The 21,621-nt window shown below is 34.0% G+C and overlaps 2 protein-coding genes across 2 annotated transcripts; one reads left to right on the top strand and one right to left on the bottom strand.

Annotated features, from left to right (window-relative positions):
- The first annotated feature begins 557 nt into the window (after positions 1 to 557).
- LOC124826517 (BTB/POZ domain-containing protein At3g50780-like) lies at positions 558 to 4,790 on the top strand. The gene is made up of 3 exons (XM_047299352.2): positions 558 to 979; positions 1,288 to 2,111; positions 3,736 to 4,790. Exons 2-3 carry the CDS (start codon positions 1,479 to 1,481, stop codon positions 4,669 to 4,671), a joined length of 1,569 nt encoding a protein of 522 aa, XP_047155308.1. The 5' UTR covers positions 558 to 979; positions 1,288 to 1,478; the 3' UTR covers positions 4,672 to 4,790.
- Positions 4,791 to 10,327: 5,537 nt separating this feature from the next.
- On the bottom strand, positions 10,328 to 17,717 carry LOC148193061 (BEL1-like homeodomain protein 2). The gene is made up of 5 exons (XM_088098605.1): positions 17,341 to 17,717; positions 15,841 to 17,160; positions 14,264 to 14,649; positions 13,357 to 13,417; positions 10,328 to 11,353 (listed from the first exon to the last, which is right to left on the bottom strand). The coding sequence occupies exons 2-5, from the start codon at positions 16,975 to 16,977 to the stop codon at positions 10,733 to 10,735; spliced, it is 2,205 nt and encodes a 734-aa protein (XP_087954731.1). The 5' UTR covers positions 16,978 to 17,160; positions 17,341 to 17,717; the 3' UTR covers positions 10,328 to 10,732.
- Between the last annotated feature and the right edge of the window lie 3,904 nt (positions 17,718 to 21,621).

Genomic DNA, 21,621 nt, shown 5'->3' with positions numbered 1-21,621 from the left:
TTAAAGTGATGGTATGAGTTCATGTATTATTATTGAAACAATGGATGGATAGAAGTAACGTGATAGGTTGAATGCATGCTACCAAAATCAGGAGAATTGAAAAGGCATCAACCGTTGTCTATTCTTAGAAGATTCATATTTTTGGGTTTGGATTTTAGGACAATCCATCGCTTTCATGTTTCTTATATCCATCCTACTATAATTCCACAGCTAACTGCCTCTTTCAAAATAAAAACAACCAAAGGATGAGAAACTATTCTCAACCCCTTTCTGACACAGATCTCTTTCAATATCAAGATTCTCCTCTTCTTTCTTTAATTTCCCATTAAACATTCCCAACATACACTGTTACAACTCGGCTACACCTTCAGGGTATACTGGTAATTGCACTATCCAACCAGGAAGCAAGCTTACTTTAACTTTACTCTACTCCACATGAGTGCATAATGACAAAAGCAACAGTGTCATACATAAAGAATCCAGAATATGACAACAATAATAATAAATAAATATACCAAACCATAAAAGAGAGGCATTGCTGAGTTGTGTAGAGAAACTCCAGCAAGGAAAAACCGGATTAAAGGAAAAGTTTTCTTTTTTATTTATTTCATTTTAAAAGATTGTTTTTTTAATTAGAGAAAAGATGAATGGTTGAGTCTGAGGGGCCAAGTGATGCGAATTCTGAGACCCAAATCATGAAAAGCATGGAACTTGCAAAGTGGAAAGTAGGAAACATAGCCCATTTCCTTTCATTTCATATGGGTGCCCTCTTTTTGCTTGTGCGGGTCTGCTGGTGTTCTATCCTTCACTAGTTAGAGAGTGACCAAACTCATTATTCCTCGCTGCAGCTCTTTCCTCGTCGGTTCCCTTCATGGTCAACACTGCAGCTGATGTTCAATCATTTTTAAAGCTCTGAGCTTCAACGAAGTTGTTGGATATGACACGAGGTTTCCTAGGTTCTTTATATGACCAATGTGTGGTAAGTTTTCTGCTTCTGCCGTTTACCTGTGACTAGTGTCCAGAGAGAGAAAGAGAGAGAAAAGGGTCATTTTCTGTGTGCTGATCTGTAATTACTGGTTCACTTTGATGGGGTCAGATATATAATTTCATGGTCATATTGTACTTTTGGAAACGCTCCAACCATTTTATTTGTTAAAATATAGAAAAGAAATTACATACTTCTGCTTTGGTTTCAGTTCAAATCCGTTTTCCCATTAGAGAAAAATATAGACATTTTCAGTCCATTGAACATTCCTCATGTTCCATGTACTTTGTGTGAAACTGCAGTGGCGCCGGTTCTTTTTGGGGAAGTAGATCAGCTTCAAAGATTGCAGCTTTTCATTTTGCTTATTTTTCATATTTTATGAGGGGAAATATATTAGTTGCTAAGTGGGGATACGAAGACTTGTCTACACTTCATCTTTTCCCCTGTGATGCTATATCTTGTTCCATATAATTAGTGTGAATCCTTGTCACTTATGGGGGATATCAGGATTACCCGGGTAGAGCAAAGTCAAACAAAGATTAAAAGTGTTCCAATTGCTGTCACCCCTGAAGGATTTTGGTGTTGCCCTACTCCTGTTGGGTTCCAGAAAAGCCTCAAGCCTCAAAACCCTTTGAATAAACTCAAACCCTCCCCACCAGCTCCGAAGAGCAGTTCCCAGAAAAAGGAAGTCTCGGTGAGTGAGAGAAAAGCAGGGCCTGCCCCGTCAAGGTTGGTGGTTTCTGATGCTCAACAATGTAATGATGATCCAGAAAGACCTCCACCTAGCCCTTCTGTGCCTGCACAGAGAGCACCTAGACCCAAACTTGAATCTATGCCAAAAAAGGTGGCTATTGAGTTTGGTGAACCTGGAACTTGTGACATTAAGCTTCTTCTCCTTGGAAAGCAGGGTTTTTGTGTGAAGCTAAGTGTTCACAAGGATGTTTTGAAAGAGAAGAGTAGTTTTTTTGCTGATAAACTTTCTGAACAATCTGGTTTGTCATGTCTCCAAGTTGATGACTGTGAGGATGTTGAAATATATGTTGAAACTGTTGGGCTTATGTACTGCAAAGAAATGAAGCAGCGGCTAATGAAGCAGAGCGTTTCTCGCATTCTTAGAATACTTAAGGTAATTTGCTAGCTCTGTCTGTCATCACAACCTTCTTTGCTGCTAATACTGTTAGGTATTTTTGGGAGTGAAGAAGTATGTTCTATGCTATTAATCTTTTGGTATTATAATTTTCGGATTATTTTTTGTGTTGTTTAATGGTATGCCTCATTGGAGGCTTATAGTTATGTGACATTTAATCTCTTCTTATAATTGTATTCCTCGTGAGTTAATTCACCCTCCAATATGATAAATATTTTCACTATGGTTTTTTCTTCCCCAGTACATACACACATGTGTATGTAATATATATGATATAATATAACTTCAATTTACACAATGATATTTCATTTTTAGTGCTACAATCAGCTGCATTTTTCCTCGTTACATAATCAACTACTTTTTATCTTTCATGGAATGATATCAACTTAATAAAGGTCTAGTAATGCTATACTATTCTCTAGTACTTTATAAATAAGATATTAAATGAAAAAGGAAATGCATTCAATATTTTGAAAACATAAAAGGCATTCAATACCTTTTTTCATTTAATAATTAGGAGGATGACGTGATAGTATTTAGAATTATGGGTTTTGTTAACTCATAACCATCACCATTCAGTACACTCTGTTAGATGCTTTCAATTGCTTTAAAAAGCAAGTTGGAAATTAATTGTGTTTTCAATGTTTCCTTATTTGCTGCTTTAAACTTTTGGTTCCCTAACTAATACCTTAAGGTCATTCATTAACATTTTACTAGAATTATTCATGAGAAAAAATGTACTTTAGTCTGCTTTATTATATTGTAAACTACCATGCTAGCATCATCAATATTTTTTATTTTGGATTTTCTGTACTGTAATGAGAACCGGTGCCTAAGGTTGTTATTTTTAAAATGTTATCATGGATATGTTAAAAAAGTTATTATTTTTAAGACTGTTTTACAGATGATTTGTTCTTGAGTTGTCTTAATTCACTTGAAAGCATAATACTTTCTCCACCCTCATCTTAAAGGTATAAGCGAACTAGGAATTTCTTGTGTCATACCATTTTTCTTATACATGCTCAGTTACCTCTTTCACTAACTACCGTTGATGCAAATCTGGAGTTAAAATTGCTATATATTGAACCATAACGATGATGACAAGTCATCAATGTCAGATGGATTTTTATAAAATTATTGTGGTTAAATGTATATATAGATACATTGTAACTCTTCACAATTACACAAATTGTAGCTTGAAATGCTTATGTATTTACTAGTATACAATTGCCACGGCAAGATTAAAAGGTGAGTTGAATAGTGGAATGTGCTGTTGTTAAGAATTGTGGTGATGGTCAAGATATAACCATGGTGTCTCGGGTTTTTCAGCTTTTAAAATTAGGAAGATCACCTATAGTATAAGGTAATCGTTATCCCCTGCTGATCATAATGTTTTGTCAAAATGTTTCTGATCTGTTCTCTAGAAGACTTCATAAAAAGGTAGAGCCTGAGACCTCAGTCATAAGTGCTTGCTAAATATTGTTTTCACTGTAAATCTTTCTCGTCCTTGTTTCACAATTTTATCCTTTCCTAGAAAATGAGCCATTGGATAGTGCTTGATGAAACACCACTGCCAGACTTGTAATAAGAAACTATGCTGCAGGTTGCAGAATTCCTAGGCTTCAGCTCATGTATCCAATCGTGTTTGGAGTACTTAGAAGCAGTCCCTTGGAATGGAGAGGAAGAAGAAGAAAAGGTGATTTCAACAGTTCTACGACTCCAAGGAGATGGAATCGGGGTCAATCCGGTGCTAAAACGAGTTTCTCCCGATACTTCCAATGCCCCAAAAGATACCCTCTCCCACATCGTTGAACTTGTTCTGAAATCCAACGAGGAGAGAGGTCGCCGAGAGATGAAATCCATTGTTCTAAAGCTGCTGAGGGAGAACAATAGTCTTCCAAGTTCTGCAGGTTCAGTGGACATCTGTAATGACATGATTTATAAGTCATGCAGAAGCTGTTTGGATTCATTATTGTGTCTGTTCAACCAAGCTGCAGAACCAGAGTTCAAAGAAATGCCCAGCGATAACAAAGAACCTGTAGTAAAACATATAGCTCTTGAAGCGGATAACTTGTCATGGTTGCTGGAGATTTTAATCGATAAACAAGCTGCTGAAAATTTTACGGTGATGTGGGCAAACCATCAGGAATTGGCAGCCCTACATGGAAAGCTTCCCATTGCGTTTCGCTATCATGTAAGCTGCATTTCTGGAAGACTATATGTGAGCATAGGAAGAGGGGAGGTTTTGCCATCGAAGAACACACGGCAGTTGTTGTTGCAGACATGGCTGCAGCCTCTAATAAATGACTACAACTGGTTGCAGCACGGGTGCAGGACATTTGACAGGAAACTTGTGGAGGAAGGAATTGGAAGAACAATTCTCACCTTGCCTTTGGAGGATCAACAGAGTATTTTGCTTTCTTGGGTTGGAAGCTTCTTGAAAACTGGTGATGGTTGTCCCAATCTTCAGAGAGCTTTTGAGGTGTGGTGGCGGAGGACTTTCATAAGACCCTATGCGGAAGCCATGCCAGATGCTTGAATGCTGCTGTCAAACCACCATGTCATATGTTCATTAATAGATCTTAAAATGGTTTTCGATTTTCAGTTTCTCTTTTAAGGTGACTATTCCAAGGAATTATAAATCATGTCTTCATTTTCCTTTGTGCTTTACCTCCACCTGCTAACCAGTTTCATGTATACAATCACTCATGGAATTGTAACTTTTAGTAATTATACAAATACTAAAGATTTAGTTTTTCTAAAATGATACATTTATTTTATCATACAAGTACGTACATTCAATTATAATTTTACTAGTTACTTTTTCAATTAATAGTTATAGTGGGAGTAAATCCCACTTTACTTCAATCCAAAACAGTAAAATAAATAAGTGAATCTTTTTCAACAACCAAATAATTAATAACTAGTGTCATGGTTACTGGCACGACTGCATAAATAGTGGTATATGCTAGCTATTTCTATTCATGAAATTCGCATTTTCCCTGTTAGATTTTCTTTCTAACATTATTGACTATGTATTACATTAAGTAACACTTTTATTAAAAAAAAATCACAATCTAATACCATGCCAGATCTTGTGGTTATATAGAATCTAAATAGGCTAGTTTAACTTGCACTCTGTCTGTTAGCCAAGGGATATTTTTCATTCACTCTTTTAGGCCATTTCTGTGTCTCTCCAGTGGTTGTGGAATTTTAAGTTCAAAAGTCTGTCTTTCATCTCTTTGTATTTTAGGTCTGAAGTCTCACATTAAATACAATTTAGCAAAACACGTAAAAGGAAATAAAAATCTCCCAACAGAATGGCCCAACAACACACTAAGGAAAGAAAACCTTGGTCATTTATTCCTCCATCTTCATAATTTCAAACTTCATTCCGATGGTATAATTTGAAATACAACAAATTATATTTTAAATTATGCATTTTGAAATATAATTTTATATTTCAGACTGTACATTCAGAATTAAAAAATAAAAAAGACATTTTTAATTATATATCATAGAATACAGCATTAAGAATTTATGAAGATACTTGAAATTATAGAGATGCAAAAAGAAACTGCGAAAAATCTTTATGTGTCCATCTCCTGTGTCACCGGGCAGCAACCTTTTTGAATTAGAATTATGTAAAATAAGTATTATTTAAAAAAAAAATCAAGAATGTGTATTATGGAATCATATTTTCAATGTTCTATATATGTTAGGAAAAGAGAAGGGCCGAATTGAAAATTCGAAAATATGGTGGTGTAGGAAAAAAACATGGGGCTTTTAAGCCTTTTTAACATATTGTTTCGCATACGAACAGACCGTAGTGCAAGCCTTCTGCAATAGTATCATAAGAATTACTAGTTGTAGCACTTTCTTGTATGTAATAAAAGCGTTTCTAACTTGAATTATCATTTCAAAATTATTCTTATTTAAATAAAATAGAATATTTTCCTATGTTTCCAATCAGGCCTACTTCCATAGGTTATACATGATTTATTCGATCATGTATAACGCGAATACATGTCCAATCCATTTTTATTGTATAACGTTTCTCTTTATTCACCCATTATTAGCATAGATTTTCTGAAAATAGAATTTGATATTAACCTATTATTAGCATATGGTTCATAACAGAAGAAAATGTTGTAAGATGCCATGGGCATTGCTACCATTTTTCTACATTTGCATTTATTTTAGCTACCAAAAATTTTCAGCTGCTGAAAGATGAGCTGGCCCAATACCGCATGAACGCAATCGTCTCTCCATTTCCTGGATGAAACATTGAATGGATCAAGTCATGAACTCAACATCAATATAAGGGTGTTACTTCCTCCACCGCCACATTTTCTCCCTCCACCTCCCCAATTCTATTACATATTTTTTGAATTACAAAACTAACATTTTATAATTACACAAATAACCTTTTTATTTTTTTAATCCTAATTATTTACTTTAACCCTAAAATCTATCTTTCTACCCCTTCTCACCCACCTCCCAACCCTTCAGATTCTCACCTAAACTCCATCAGATTTGTTTCTCATCTTCCATTTTTCCTCACAGTGTGGTGGTGCTTCAAGGTGCTGGTCAGAGGCGTGAGAGGTTCAGAGACGTAAAAGTGCGTAACAAAACCCTAAAATATAAATCGTATAATCTTTAAAAGGATGTGAGCATCTGTCAACGGATGTCAACATCCCGTTTAAGGGAAAACGGATGTCAACATCCGTCGACGGATATCGACATCCGTTTCAGATCCAAACGGATACCCGACATCCGTTTTTGGCCTGGTTATCTTCTTCCTTTCTCCCAACACACGCACACAGCAAAAAAACGCATAGCACAGCACAACATAGAGCACAACACAGATATATATGCATTGCATTTAAAAAAAAATTAAAAATATCATCACTAACCTTGTGAGGAAAAATGGAAGATGAGAAACAAATCTGATGGAGTTTAGGTGAGAATCTGAGGGGTTGGGAGGTGGGTGAGAAGGGGTAGAAAGATAGATTTTAGGGTTAAAGTAAATAATTAGAATTAAAAAATAAAAAGGTTATTTGTGTAATTATAAAAAGTTAGTTTTGTAATTTAAAAAATATGTAATAGAATTGGAGAGGTGGAGGGAGAAAATATGGTGGTGGAGTGAGTAACACCCTCAATATAATAATAACAACTCGTTAAATCATTATTATAAGAATTTGCTAATAAGTATTTCCCGATTTTAGGAATTAAAAATATTAAATATAAATTTAATATTTGAAATGCGAAAAGCATCAAAAGACCGTGATATATTAACAATTCTTTCTAAAATAAATTATATATCATTATTTTATTGGTCTGAATATTTAAAATAGACGAATTACATGTTATCGCATTATTAAAAAAATTACTAAAAAATATTTTTCAATGATACAATATTGTTATCTGTTTGTTAAGAAGGTTGACGGGTGTGTGACAGTGGAAAAATGGTGGGACCAGCCCAATTTGGTGTGATCTGAACATTTCCTCCTCCATCATGTGGCAATGGGCTCCTTCATTAAATGGAAGAACCCAATTGAAAGCCCTCGTATAAAATTTTCGTCAGCTTCTTTCCCTATTGAATACCCAAGTTATGTTGCACCGATACAAGACAAACAAACAATTCTAGGGTTCATAATCTTTTTCTTCAATCTTCATCATCTGTCTCTTTACAGGACCCTCCTTAATGTTAATGTATCACCAAATTTATGTTAACTTTCTACTCATACATTCCTTCCTTCTTCCTCATTATTTAACTTTCAAATATTTACTTAACCACCTTAATCCTCAAAACAATTATAAATTTTCCCTTACAAACCACTTTTATCATATCAGAATCATTTATGACATCTCTGTTGTTTAGTGAAGCCAAATGTGTAACTATCTAACTAACTACTCCCACACATGTAATTGAATACCGAAAAAGCTTAATTGATGGTTGCTGCAGAACAACCTTTGGTTAGTAATATGCGGTGTTTCTCAAAGAACAAGAAAGATATTAGGTGAGAAGTGCTTGTTGCTTTGCAAGTTCTTATTTTGATTTTTAAGGAAGAAACGTGTGGCCTTTTGTTTTACATACCACACCACAACAAATTCCGGTTCATCTCTTCTACCCACACCAATTACATAACAGAAACGGAATTGACCACCTTCTAGGTTTGCACGGATATTATCCAAACACTTGTAATCTAGAAATATACTACTGTTCTTGCTTTCCGGCAAGTTTTTAAATTTTGATTTTCTACTACATTTTTTATATCATCTCTTTACTTAAAATACACTGATTTTAATATTTAAAAAACCTTTCTTTTTAATCTATCAATGAAAAAAAAATAATTGAGAATCTTGGGTTCATGGTTAATGTTTTAGTTTAACGCAATTGGAAAGTATATATATAATTCTAAATTTGATTGATCATATGTTCAGTGTTTTATCGTAGACACATTAAAAACTATTTTCGCAAGACATATATAGTCGTGCATTGTGACTCACCCTTTTGCATGAATTTATGACTTTAATTATAGCTAATTAAATAATCAGCCATTATAGAACACACTTTTTTGGTTATATATACACATTTTTTTTGTAGCCAATAACTCTAATTATTAGAACACCTACCATTTTAAAGCGTTGATTGCATTCGGGTAAGCTGTCAATTCTCTCCTTCAACTTCCTCAAGTTATAAGCAGTCTTAATGAGATTTGACAAAATTCAATAATAAAAAAAGTAATTTAGTTGGAAAATTAATCGATGACAATGAAATTTTAGAAAAGGTTATGGAAGCCTTTTCCTTTCTTCTATTCTATCTATCCCAATGGAAATCAAGTGAATTTTAAACGGTGGAAGTTAGAAGTTTTGTATTATTTGAATAATTTGAGTTTTTGTTGTGTTGTAAAGAGTTGATGGAAGATGTTGTGTAGCCCCTGATATTGAAGATCTGAAGAGTGATTTTTGCTTAGCGGGAAAAGAAGAGTTTGGTGGGTATGTGAGAGTTTTCAATTTGAAAGAGTGGATAACTTGCATTGGTAGATGAGGTGTGGTCCCGGTGTGAATTTAAGGCTCATACACAATATGTATGTTTTTCTGACTTCCATGATTGAGGTAACATGTCATGCATTAGATCAATAATGTAGTAAGATTCATTACAATAATTTGAGAGCTACATAAGTGGACAATGTGTAATCCATTCCACTCTATCAATACTCTCTACAAAGCTGTCTCTTGTCACACCCAGAGGACTGCTATGCATCACTTATATACCAAAAACAAAGAAATTATGCAACCGATGGCCGACTTCAATTTTAAGGAAAAGAAAAAACCAAACTCACACTTCATATGCACAACTTCCTAAGATTCATGTATGTCCAAAATTCTGCTCATTTGTACAACTTTGTTAGGAACACCAAAGTTGTGATTAGGAACCACTTTTGTCTAAATTAAACACTAACATTCAACGTCACTTAATAAGGATAACAACACGTGGATTTGATTATTTCATCCTAAATTTTAAAGTCAAAGTTCATCCTTACTTTCATCCCTTAAGTAAAAAAAACTTTTCATATAAGACTTTTTATAACATTTCGATTTATATCAGGAAACAAATATATTTACACATGTCAGTTTTTTTACTGTTTTAAATATATATTTTTTTTGAAAAATTATAGTTAAAAAAACATAATATTATGAAATACTCAATATAATTCTATAATTATCAAAAATATTAAATAATTAAAAAAACTAAGAAAGATTTCCTTATATAACTAAATGATCAAAGTAGAAAAAAATTAATATAATTTTAGTAGATTACACAATCAACTAAAAGTATTTTAATAATCTAAAATAGAATCGAACGTAGACAAGACAAAAATATATCTACTTTATATATTATATATTAGAAAGTAGATAAGACGAAAAAAAATATATATTATTTTCATACTCATGCTAAAATAAAAAAATTAAATTACAACAATATTTATATTATCTAGTTTATTTATCATCCGTATGACTTCTCCATTAACAATACTTTTTTAAAAAAAATATCATTATAACTTCAAACAGTTATGAGTGATTGCTCATTCGACTCTTATACCTTTTGATGTATGAAAGACAGCCGAGTTTTTGTCGAAGGAATAAAAGTAAAATCAACAATTGTACAATATTTCACGATCTTAAAGTGAAAAACAAAAAGGAACAGTTATTATTCCCATGATTAACTAGATCAAGTGCAGTCAAACTAAGCTACAAACCTTAAATAATTAATGTTGTCCATATACGGGAAAAAATCATGCAAAACAATATGCTGTACAGTTATACAATAGATACCATATATTAAGATTACACCTAATTAATAGCTAACTTGAGTTGAGACTACCTTTCTCATATAGTATTATCTTTTTCTTTTCTGTCCTTCTCCCACAATGCAAATAAGACCGATGGAGGAATAACTGAGAAAATATAAAAGTGGAAAAATGTTTTCTTTTGATGATATATATAATATAATGTGATAAAAGCATCTCCCTATATATTATTTTTTTTATTATAATATTATTATTATGTGAAGTAGTACTATATATCGAAGTTTAAATGGCTCCAAAGTCTCTAACAGAGAAAGGAGCTTTCTCCGGCATGTTCCCGGCATGGCGAAGCCCTAGGGTGAGTGACACGTCACCAACTGTGGTCCCAAATCTAATGAGTGTGGATCCAATGTCAGCACTTGCAGACGCGGTCCCAAAATCTGCTGTGACCAAGCGACACGTGTCATCAGTGGCCATTAATCTCTGTGGGGGCAGATCTGAGTCGAAGCACTGTGACCCGGGTGGTGCAATCTCAGAGGTGGTGGCGCTGACGGAGGCCATGACAGTGGTGGAGGTGGTGGTGGACTGCTTTCCTTGGTTTTCCGAGAAGCCCTGTCTATTCATTGCAACAAGTGATGAGTCGCTTTCGGTGGCATTGATATCGGATTTTTTCCCTGTTGGTTTTGTTGTTGTGATTGTTGGTGGTGCAGCTGTTGTTGCTGTTGACGTCGTAGCTGCTCCTGGTGTGCTTGGAGTTTGTGCTTGGTTCCCACTGATATTGCTGTTGTTGCTTTGGTTATTTTCTCTCTCTTCTGTACTCTCTGTTTCTTTAAGTTCTTGTTGGTACATCTCTTCCACCATGGGTTTCCACAACCGAACCCTGGCATTAATGAACCAGTTTGATACCTGAAAAAATCACGTTCCACCCATCAATCTACGTATATATATATATATATAAACACATCAAGCTCTATTCAGAAAATTCTCAATATGACTAAAGGGACGACGAACAAACTAAAACTCCAGTATCAAAGCTGTGCTTTATATCATCAAAAACTAAACTGCATGAATGCCTTGATATAAAATCCTTATTGTTGACCTTCACCGTGTGTTTTGACCCTACGAGTATATAATTTCAGTTCGATTATTTAATTGATACTATTATGAGTACAAAAAGAAAAAGGACACACAAGAGCTTCCTTTCTGCTGGCTCATTGTTGTTTGTCTTTTTCTGCTAAAGTGTGATTAGACTTCGAGGTATCTTCTCTGTGGTGTAACACAAAGGACATCAAAGATGACAGATTTAAAATATATATGTGATTAGTTACACAACAGATGAAACTATTCATCACCAGTTTCTTCTAAGAAGGGACAGTGTTTTTAGTTGTATGAGTCTAATTCTCCCCATTTCACTGACCACTATGGGGTATAGGTGCATATGGGGTGTAGTTGGAAGATAGGCACAGGTAATTAACAGTTTTTTCTTCTTCTTTTTCTCTCCAGCTCTCAGCATCTTGGTTTGCTACAGATCTAATTTAGGAGAAGATGAAATAAAAACAAAATATAGCAGAAAAATCATTTAATATTCTTGCTTCACTAATAAAAACTTCAAGCTAAACAAAAATAAAAGTAAATATGTTTAAAACACCTGATATTCTTGTAATAAAATGATAATTAAATAAATGAATCAATTTGTTCTATCACTAAAAATATCATTTCCTCTATCAAGTTTCTCTCAACCACTCACTTTTCGTAAACCGAACAAAGGTTAATTATAAGTTTTCACACATTATATTTTGTATATGACATAAACAAAGTTGATAAAAAAAATCATGAAAAACAGTAATATTCAATGACAAAACATAGTTCCTTTAAGTGCTTTGATATCATCGTCCCATCAAAATCTAGAGTTCCATACTATAGATAGAACAAGTTTTCATTATAGATTATTGAGACAAAACTTCAAAACTTCAATTTTAATTGATTAATAACACTAAAGATAATTATAAAATTGTATGAGTTAGGATAAAGTAGGAATAAAAAAACCAAATATTGAAAATAATTTATTTTTTTATTTCAATCCAGGGATAGAATAAATATGAAGAGGGACAATTTATTTTCTGTTCTATTCGGTTGAGAGTTCAAAATTTACGTGCTAAGAAAAAAGAGACATAAATGATAATGCCAAACACACAAAATTTAGAATAGAATTATATACTAGTGAAAATAAATGTGTTTATGTACAACAGTGCATGTACTTTTATATATAAAAAATATAATGTTTAAAGAGAGAGAGAGAGAGAGGTATTGGGGGACGAAGCTGCATGAACTCGAAACATGGCATTAGGAGAGACATTAACATCTGAAATATACACATTTATTCCCTCATATTTATGGTTGCTATAACGTGTAGTTGGGAGGAGGAGCAGGCAGTTTCACATGAGAGAGAAAAGAGTAATTGGAAGAGAGTGAGATGAATTGAAGACAACAAATTTATTTATAACTCTCATTGCTTCTGTACTTACTTCTGTTCATTTCATTTCAGAATTAATTATGTCTAGTGTGTAAAAGATTCGAATACTAAATTAAAACTAGACAAAAAGATAAGTATGTCTTCAGAGAAGAAAACGAAGTTTTCGACGTGAGAACAAAAAGAGAAAAGGTGACATTAAACAAGATAAAACCAGCATTGCTTAGAGAGAGACAGAAAAAAAAACCAGAGAAACAAAACTCAAAAACACGTAAGTTGCATCTGAACTCAGTGCTGGTCCCTCTTTTTTTTCCATTCATTGCTCTCTTCTTTTTTTTTATTTTTTTCTTTTTTACTTAGTCTTGTTAATGTGGGCACTTTGCATCTTATGAAATATTAAACAGTGTAGAGATTAAAGTTAAGAAAGAAATGAAGGAACCTGATTTCGCGATAGTCCAGTCTGTCGTGCCAACAGATGCTTATCTGCATCGCTTGGATACCTGAGAAAGAGACGAGAAAATGACATCAGAGTCCCTGCCTTAACTGTGTAAAAGGACACGGAGCTTTCTGTACACCTAGCTGAGTTTGAAACCTTTCTTTCTTTCCCTTCGTGGGCGTGAGAATCTAAGAGAAAGAAAGAAAGATCTATGTCCTAGCTGCCATGCCAGAAGTAAAGCAGATTACTGGACACACTGATCACTGTCTCTACTTTATCCCCTCCCCCACCCTTCCACTTAATCTCTAATCTAATTAGGCATTCAACAATATCAGAAAAAAAAAGATACTGATAAATTCATCGTAGTTAAAGCAGCGATGTGCTGTATGCATCTTTCGACCTTTTTGCTGCCAAGACAACATCCAAGGACGCTGCAATATTACTGCATTACTGTTCATCTAAACGATCGTTGGGCACATAAATAATGGCTTTTAGATTCTCTCTTTCCTTCTGCCACATCCCCTCCCTTTCTTTGTCTCTTTATTATCTTTTCAAATAAACACAAACCCTCCTGCTTTCTCTTCTTCTTAATAATTACACTATTTTCTGTATAGGGTCTTATCTTTAACTCTCAAGTCAAGAACCGTTATTATAGATAACATACACATTACTCATACTGGAAAATAGTACTATTCCATATTCAACACAGTGCTGGAACAAATGTTGCTTTCATTTTATAAATTGCTAAAAATATATTTTAGTTGTTCATTTGCTTATTTGTACAACACAATCTGTAGGTGAAGATTGTACAAGCACATGGGCGAAGAAGTAAGTAAAAGTAATAGGCAAATATGATCCTCGTGTTATAATAAGTAATGAGAAGGGAGAGAGAAAAGAGAGGAAAACTTACGGATGGAGAAAATGTTCGAAAAGCCAAGCTCTCAAAATGTTGACAGATCGTTCAGGCAAGCCTCTCTGGGGTCTCCAAGCTTCTTGTTCCATCATCCCCATCTGGTGGAAGGCTCTCTGCTGTCTTAGGCTTTGCTCAAGAACCTTAAGCCTTGGGGTCTCACCCTTGGTCAAACCTGAGGTCCCCGCCCCTTCTTTCTCTCCTAGTAGCTCGCAACTTTGCTTCAGCTGTGCTGTTATTGCGTCCTTCAGACACCGGAAATGCCGAGACATTGCTTTCTGCGCCAGTGCTGTGTATGGAACCGCCGCACCGAAACCCATCATCAGGTCAAACGAGTTCACCACCATTTGCATCTGCTCGCAGTAATGGTTGTATCTCCTGTCCACCTGAAAAAACAAAAATTTACCACGTCTAAATATTCACAACGTTGCATATTAATCAATGAGAGAACAGATCAAATAATGTTGAAGATAAAAATAACAAAAAAACTAAAAAATAAGAAAGTAAAGGCAAGAAGATGTGTTCATGCATGCTCTCATTTACTCATTCATTGTGCGGTTTGTGAAAAGCTAGATGAACCAACTTTAGCATTAATAAGGGAAAGCAACTCATGTGAAATAAATGTGGATAGTTATTAGTTAGAAAAAAAAGGCACTAACCCATGCAAACAGTGAAAGACCACTGGGCAAATTAAATATATTGATAAGTTTATGATTGTTAAATGAATGGATTAGACAGGAGAAAGACATTTTCCAACTAAGTATTTAATTTGGTTGATTGTGTGGGAGAAAGAGGAAAATAAAACACCAAATCCCAGCCAAGGAATAATAGGGATGCATTGAAGTATTCATTAATTGTTAACGTGTAGGAAGAATAATCAATCTCTTTGGTTTCTTTCTGGAAGTAACCTTCTCCACTGATAGTCTTGGCACATAAATAAAAAAAATAAAAAAATAGTAAAGGATGAATTTTGATTTATAAGAAAAGAAAAAGAAAAGCCCCTGTGAATGTGTTCAGATGAACTTAGATATGATAAAAAGGGGTTTGATTGCAATATTTCCATGATAGGTCTGGTGGATTGGTACGTGAGTGAGTGCTTTCTTCCTTGTGTTGGAGTCTATCTTACTAATGAGAAGGGACGTCGCTTCTTGATGGACGTATTCTCCTAATAGTTAGTCTCATGGTTTGCACCAAACCAAGAAACCCAAATAAAATAACATAAAGTCATCCCACCAATCAAATCCAAGGATTAAAAAAAACAGTTTTGTATTAATTAAAATAAGGAACACTTACCTACCAACTGATCCTATGAAATGGAACCCTATTATACCAGCCGGCCTTTTCCCTTTTTTCTACTTTTTTAAAAAGGTGGAAATTAATTAAAGATACCGGCCGGAGAAGAGAAGCGTGTCCTTTATAATCCTCTTGTTAATTTGGAAGACAAATAATGCAGTATTAATTAAAGGATTAAATTAAGGAAATAATTTAGAAGGAAAAGATATTGGGGGACCTTGACTCTTGATGGGGAGAGAAGGCGAGAGGAGAACAGAAAGAAAGAGAGAGATTACAATACATGCCTCGTCCAGCATTGATAGAAGTTTGACCTTCCTTCTCTGATGCTCAATCCTATCACCGGCTGACAAAGGAGGAGGAGGAATACCAGCATCTTTTGACGAAGGCGAAGAACCACCGCCACCACCATCGGGATTTGAATTAGGGTTTGAATTCTGCCTATTCGACTTGTTCTTCTTAAACTGACCCCTCCCAACACTGCAAAACTCTTCGAGCAACTCTTGTGCAGCCTTCACATACTTTGTGTTTCTCAGAACATTAACTACACCTAACGAGGATGACCCGAACCCAACATGTCCCTGCTGGTTGTTGTCGTGTCCTATCACCCCTTGCAAATGCAATGCTTGGTGATGACTGTTGTTCTTGTACGGAAATTGAACTGTTGAAGAAGAAGAAGAAGCGCCAGCTCCCACACCACCCCCTTGTTGATGATTGTAATATAGAAAACCACTGTCCCCCATCCTCAATTCCTCGGCTTTCGCTGCTTCCAGCGAAGAAGACAACGATAGCGAAAGACCTTGCCCTTCCATCACGCCTCCTTGCTGATGAGCACTCTCAGGAACCCATGTAAATTGCCCAAAAGACCCTCCCACGGCCGAACCGGTGAAACCTTGGAGGGAATTGGAAGAAGGATTGGGAAGCAACATGTGGAGTGTTGAAGAAGGAGTGGCGTGGCTTTGAGGAGGGGAAGGCGACCTCGTTTGAGGGTTCATCAGAAAAAGCTGCATGGCAGCTGCTGAGTCAGCATTAATGCTTGAAATCTGGTGCTGTGGTTGATGCTGGTTGTTATTCACACCGTTTTGGTTCTTCGAATCCCCCAATCCACCCATCATCATATTCACCCCTTGTTGCTGTCTGTTTCCGTACCACTCTCCGGCTTGCCTCGCCGCCCTAAACGTGGCCGTAACAGGCTGCTGCTCCATCAATTCAGCCGAAGCCGCATGCGGAAAATTGAACATCTCCGACAACATCCCGGCAGTCTCGTACACCGGTTCCTCTTCTTCTATCCCTACCAATGGCGCTGCCTCGAACCCTCCTTGCAACCTTACTTTGTCCCTCCGGATCTGCTGCTGTGGACTCACCCTTCCTCTCTCCAACCCATTCGGGAAGCTGAAGATTCCTGGTTGAAAATCTTGGGACATAGAATTGCAACAAGTAATCCAAGATCGAAAAGAAAACCAATGGTGTGCAGTACTAGTCTCCTCGATGAATGTAACGGCGTTCTTATTCCCATGCTAAAACCATCATCTTTATCTCTTTTCTCTGGCCAGCAAGTACCAACAAAAATAACTAAACCCTCCTCAGTAGCTTTATCCTGGTTACTTCTGTCCAATGGTTGAATTATTGATCAGTAATAAGAAGAATAATTAAAGAAATCCAGCACATCAAAAAATACTATTCACAGACAATTGAAAAAGAGAAAGAGAGAGCTAAATTCTCCTCTCTATCATTTTCAGCTTTGCTGGTATATCTAATGGCGTATGCATATGCAGACATATGTGTACCTCTTAGAGTTGCAGGATATGAAAAGATGTAAAGCACTCAGACATCCTCGGTGGTTTTGATAGCTTCCACAGTTCCTTCTTTCTCTCTCACATATAAACACAGTCACTCAATTTCTCTCTCTGTATGTTGTGGTCTCTCTTTTGTTTCTCTGGGAAATAAGAGGTCTCTGCAATCACTTCTCTAAAAAGAAAGTGCGGGCTTCACAACGATATAAAATTAAAGATGGAGGGTTTGGGGGACTGATATCATACTTGTCTCAGATAAACAGAGAGAGAGAGAGAGAAAGAAAGAACGAGAGAGTGAAGAAGAGAGAGGAAAGGGAAGCTGTCGCTCTCACCCTTCTTTGGTCTTCACCTCTTCCTTTAGTTTTTTTTCCCCACCAATAATGTCCTTTTATATATACTTTTTTTTAATCTTCTTATTCTTCTATTTCACACCATTTTCCATATTTATATAAATTGGTAATCAATTGCACACACAAGAAATATTCATCCACTCCAATGACCATAATAACCCTATCTTGTATACTCAAAAAATAGGAACAATAAGCCTTGGATTTAAGGATTGTTATTTAAGAGACTAACGATTTGTATATAGCAGTTTTGTTCTCTTCCAAAATATGAATGGATGCTTCTGAAAAGGAAAAATACGCAAACTCTAACATGTTTGTACAGAAACTTAGAAACTTTTAATGGTATATGTTGAATAAAAATTATCATATGTTTAACGAGAGGATCATGATTAATTTTTTAATTATTTGTTGTGATGGTAGCTTAGTTTTATATAGGGTGTTAATGAAATTAACGCAATGTCATCAGAAGTATTGGCTTTTATTGTCATCTGAATACGTCCTTTGGAAACAAACGCAAACTACGGAATAAAATAAAGATAAGGTGAGTAGAAAGTCATCTCAACGATCCAAACTACCACCATCTTTTTTTTATATGTTGGAATGACCGTAGTGCCCTACATAATCATTGCCGATGGGGATGAGCCCCCTTAGTTGGTAAGGTCATGTTGGTCATACTAAGCGCTGCAAATTCACAAATAGCCCTAGCGAAGTGAGACAGGAAAAATATAAGAGATTTTAGAAATCAGGAGTGCTAGACGAAGAGGATGGATGGCACGTGCGAGTGGATGGGCAAAACAGACAAGTTAGGTTTGTGTGGGATAAATAGGGTCTGAAAAGTACTCATAACCGCTTTAAGGTTTGCCACTGTCACAGTGACCATGTTCATTTTCCCTTTTCGTGTATCCTTATTTTTTTACAGGTGTTTTTCATGTTTCACCTTCTTTTACTTATGATTAAGGTTTAAATATATTTCATATTTTTAAATATTATTTTTTAAGTGTAATCATTTTATCACATCATTATTATTCTGTCCTCCAAGTCTTCCAGAGTTATTATCAAATATAGAAAACTTCATTCAAACAAATATGTCTACAATTAATAACTTTTTATACAAACGGAACATTGTTAATTTCCTATCCAATTTTTTATTAGGTTATGGTTTTTATAGACGGTATAAAAATATTAATTATAAAGTATTTGTATAAAAGCTTTTTTTTATATACAATATTTAAACTAATACTCGTCTTTTAATTATACAATATTTAAGTTCCAATTTTCTTGAAGGATTTAATAGACTTTTAGTCATCATTCGTGGTGTATCATACTGAATTAATTTCACTTGTAATTTATCATAATGTAGCCACAATAGAATTGAATTTCAGTTCTAAAATTTTAAAATCTAAAGCCTTTTTTTTGTATTGTATTTTTTTTAATTCGCATTCCATAAGAAAACTAAACTCTTTCTAACATTTTATACAATATATATTTGAGTTTTTAAAACTTCGAAATAAAGGAAACATAGTCTAATTTTGAATTTGTTATGAGATTCACAGAAGGAAGTAGGAGAGAAGAAATAACGACAAAAAGAAAATATCTATTTTAAAATTATTGTCACCTTTTCCAAGATCTTGATTCATATAAAACTGGTGAAGATCCAAGCATGATTTTATATATATATATATATATATATATATATATATATATATTCTTGATTGTGTTTTGTGTCGGATTTTATCCACACGTGAGACTCAACCTTAATTAGTATCAATGTCAAGGTAACTCTTTGAGAAAATTTTCATCTTCTTTGAGTTCAAATGCAGCAAACCAAATAACATGACAACAATCATGTTTTTCAAATCTCATGCCCCTGTGTGGTGCTTTTGGGCATTCTCACAGTAAATATTCATGGCAGGACGTCTAAATTCCTTATTGAAACTACTCAAAGCATAAATAACTTTTTTAATAAATAATGTTATTTGCATGTCCTTGTCATAATTTTCAAATACATTTTAAATATCATTTCTTTTTATGGTTAATTGTTTAACCAATGCCCAAAAATATTAAACTAACCAGTTTTGGACGACTATTATAAAAATGATAACTGAACAGTATCTTCGATTGCCATCCAAAGGATAAGCATGTAAACTATTTATCAAAACCAAGTTTGCTACCGGAGGAAATCTTTTGATGCTTGATAAAGGAAATGTAAAGTGTCTATATCTTATTATGTTATAATCGTATTATAGTTTTCACAAAGAGAGAATGAATGAATTAGTTTATCATGCAGTCCAATAAAATTACAAAAATCAATTTTCTATTTAGAAATAAGTGAACTTAAAATTGATAAATAAAACTAACTTAAAAAGTATTGAAAGTCTTACATCAATTAGAAATAAAATATAAATAAGTGTCAATTCATTACAAGATTGAAAGACAATTGACGCAACAATTCACACGACAGTGATGACGAGGTGAAGTCACGAGGAGGAGAGGAGGAACAAGGAGAAGAATAAAAGGAAGAAGAGGACGCATACACAATTTTCACCAACAAATTTTGTCGTTAAGCACAGTCCGTCAATAATTTCGGTAAATTTTTTCAATTATTGACGGATTGTGTTTGCCGATAATACGTAATTTTTTTATAGTGATAACCACTAATTCCTGTCTTTTCTCATGATCAATATGAATATGCGTCAACGTAAGAAAAGTGTGTTAAAAATTTTATATCGACTAAAAATAAGATAGATTTATAATATATAAATATGTATAAACATTACTTTGTTAACGTGTAATTAGACTTAAAGTCCATATCTTCACAAAACAAGTCAATAAATTTGGTTTAAATCTTATCTAAATGTTTTTCCTTAAAAAGAAAAAAATTACCATTTTGTCTAAAAAATTATTTATTTTATAAAATTATTATTATGTATGGTGAAACATTAAAATTAAGTATTATGATATGTTTGATTTGTATTTTACATTTCGAATGTTAAAAAATATAAAAAAGATTATTTTTGTATTTTAAAACTTATTAAAGTTATGAAATTATATTCTTTAATGTTTATATATTTATTAATTAGCGATATTGTGTTATTAATACCGATGAATCATGATTTAGCTGTTTGATTAACAAATTTTGTAAACTTTGAAGCAATACGGTTATGATGTATAATGTAGTATTATTTTAACACTGAAAAGCATTATAGTGACGGTTCGATTTCCTGTTAAACAACTAATTGTAATGATGTGTGAATAGTATACATACCTAAGCATGTACCCATTTTAATTATGAGTGAAAAGATAACGATAAATATATCATTTAGGGTTCAAAAGTGAATCTGTCACTTGAATTTTATATGTCCAATTTATAGTATCATAGAATATGGCCCTCTAGTATATCATTTTTGGCAAGCATGCATATTAGAGTCTCTACAATCACAAGTTTGACTTTATGCGATATTTTACACACGTCTTTTGATGTTCATAAAAGCCCCACCGATGAAAGAAAGAAAAAGAATAACCACTCTCGTCATTTATCTTATCAAAGAAATGTCCACTTGAAACTATTTTAATTTAATAAAATATATAAATTATTGAACTTAATTTGGTTGAAAGGATGAAACAAAATGAAAGTGCGAAGAGATAAAGATTCTGTAATGGTTTGATTAAGCAAAATCTTTAAATAAAGAAAAAAGAGAGAGAAAACTTTCCCCACTGAATTACGTTAAAAAAACAGTACAACGAATTATTTTGGATATTTATAATTAGCTATGACTTTTTCTAGTTCTGTTATAATAACGGTAAAACATGAAAAAATAATTAAGATATTAATAAATAACAATAAATGAAGTATTGGTTATTTATTTCACTTTAATAAAATAGTAGGTTTTTATAGTGGTTTCTTAGTTGTATTTATTTTGTGTATTGT

Source organism: Vigna umbellata, chromosome 9 (genome assembly GCF_029865625.1).
Source record: "Vigna umbellata cultivar VRB3 chromosome 9, Vumbellata_1.0, whole genome shotgun sequence".
In the NCBI taxonomy this organism is placed as follows: domain Eukaryota; kingdom Viridiplantae; phylum Streptophyta; class Magnoliopsida; order Fabales; family Fabaceae; genus Vigna; species Vigna umbellata.
Note: the sequence above shows the minus strand (reverse complement) of the source record. Positions and strands in the feature narration are given on the sequence as shown.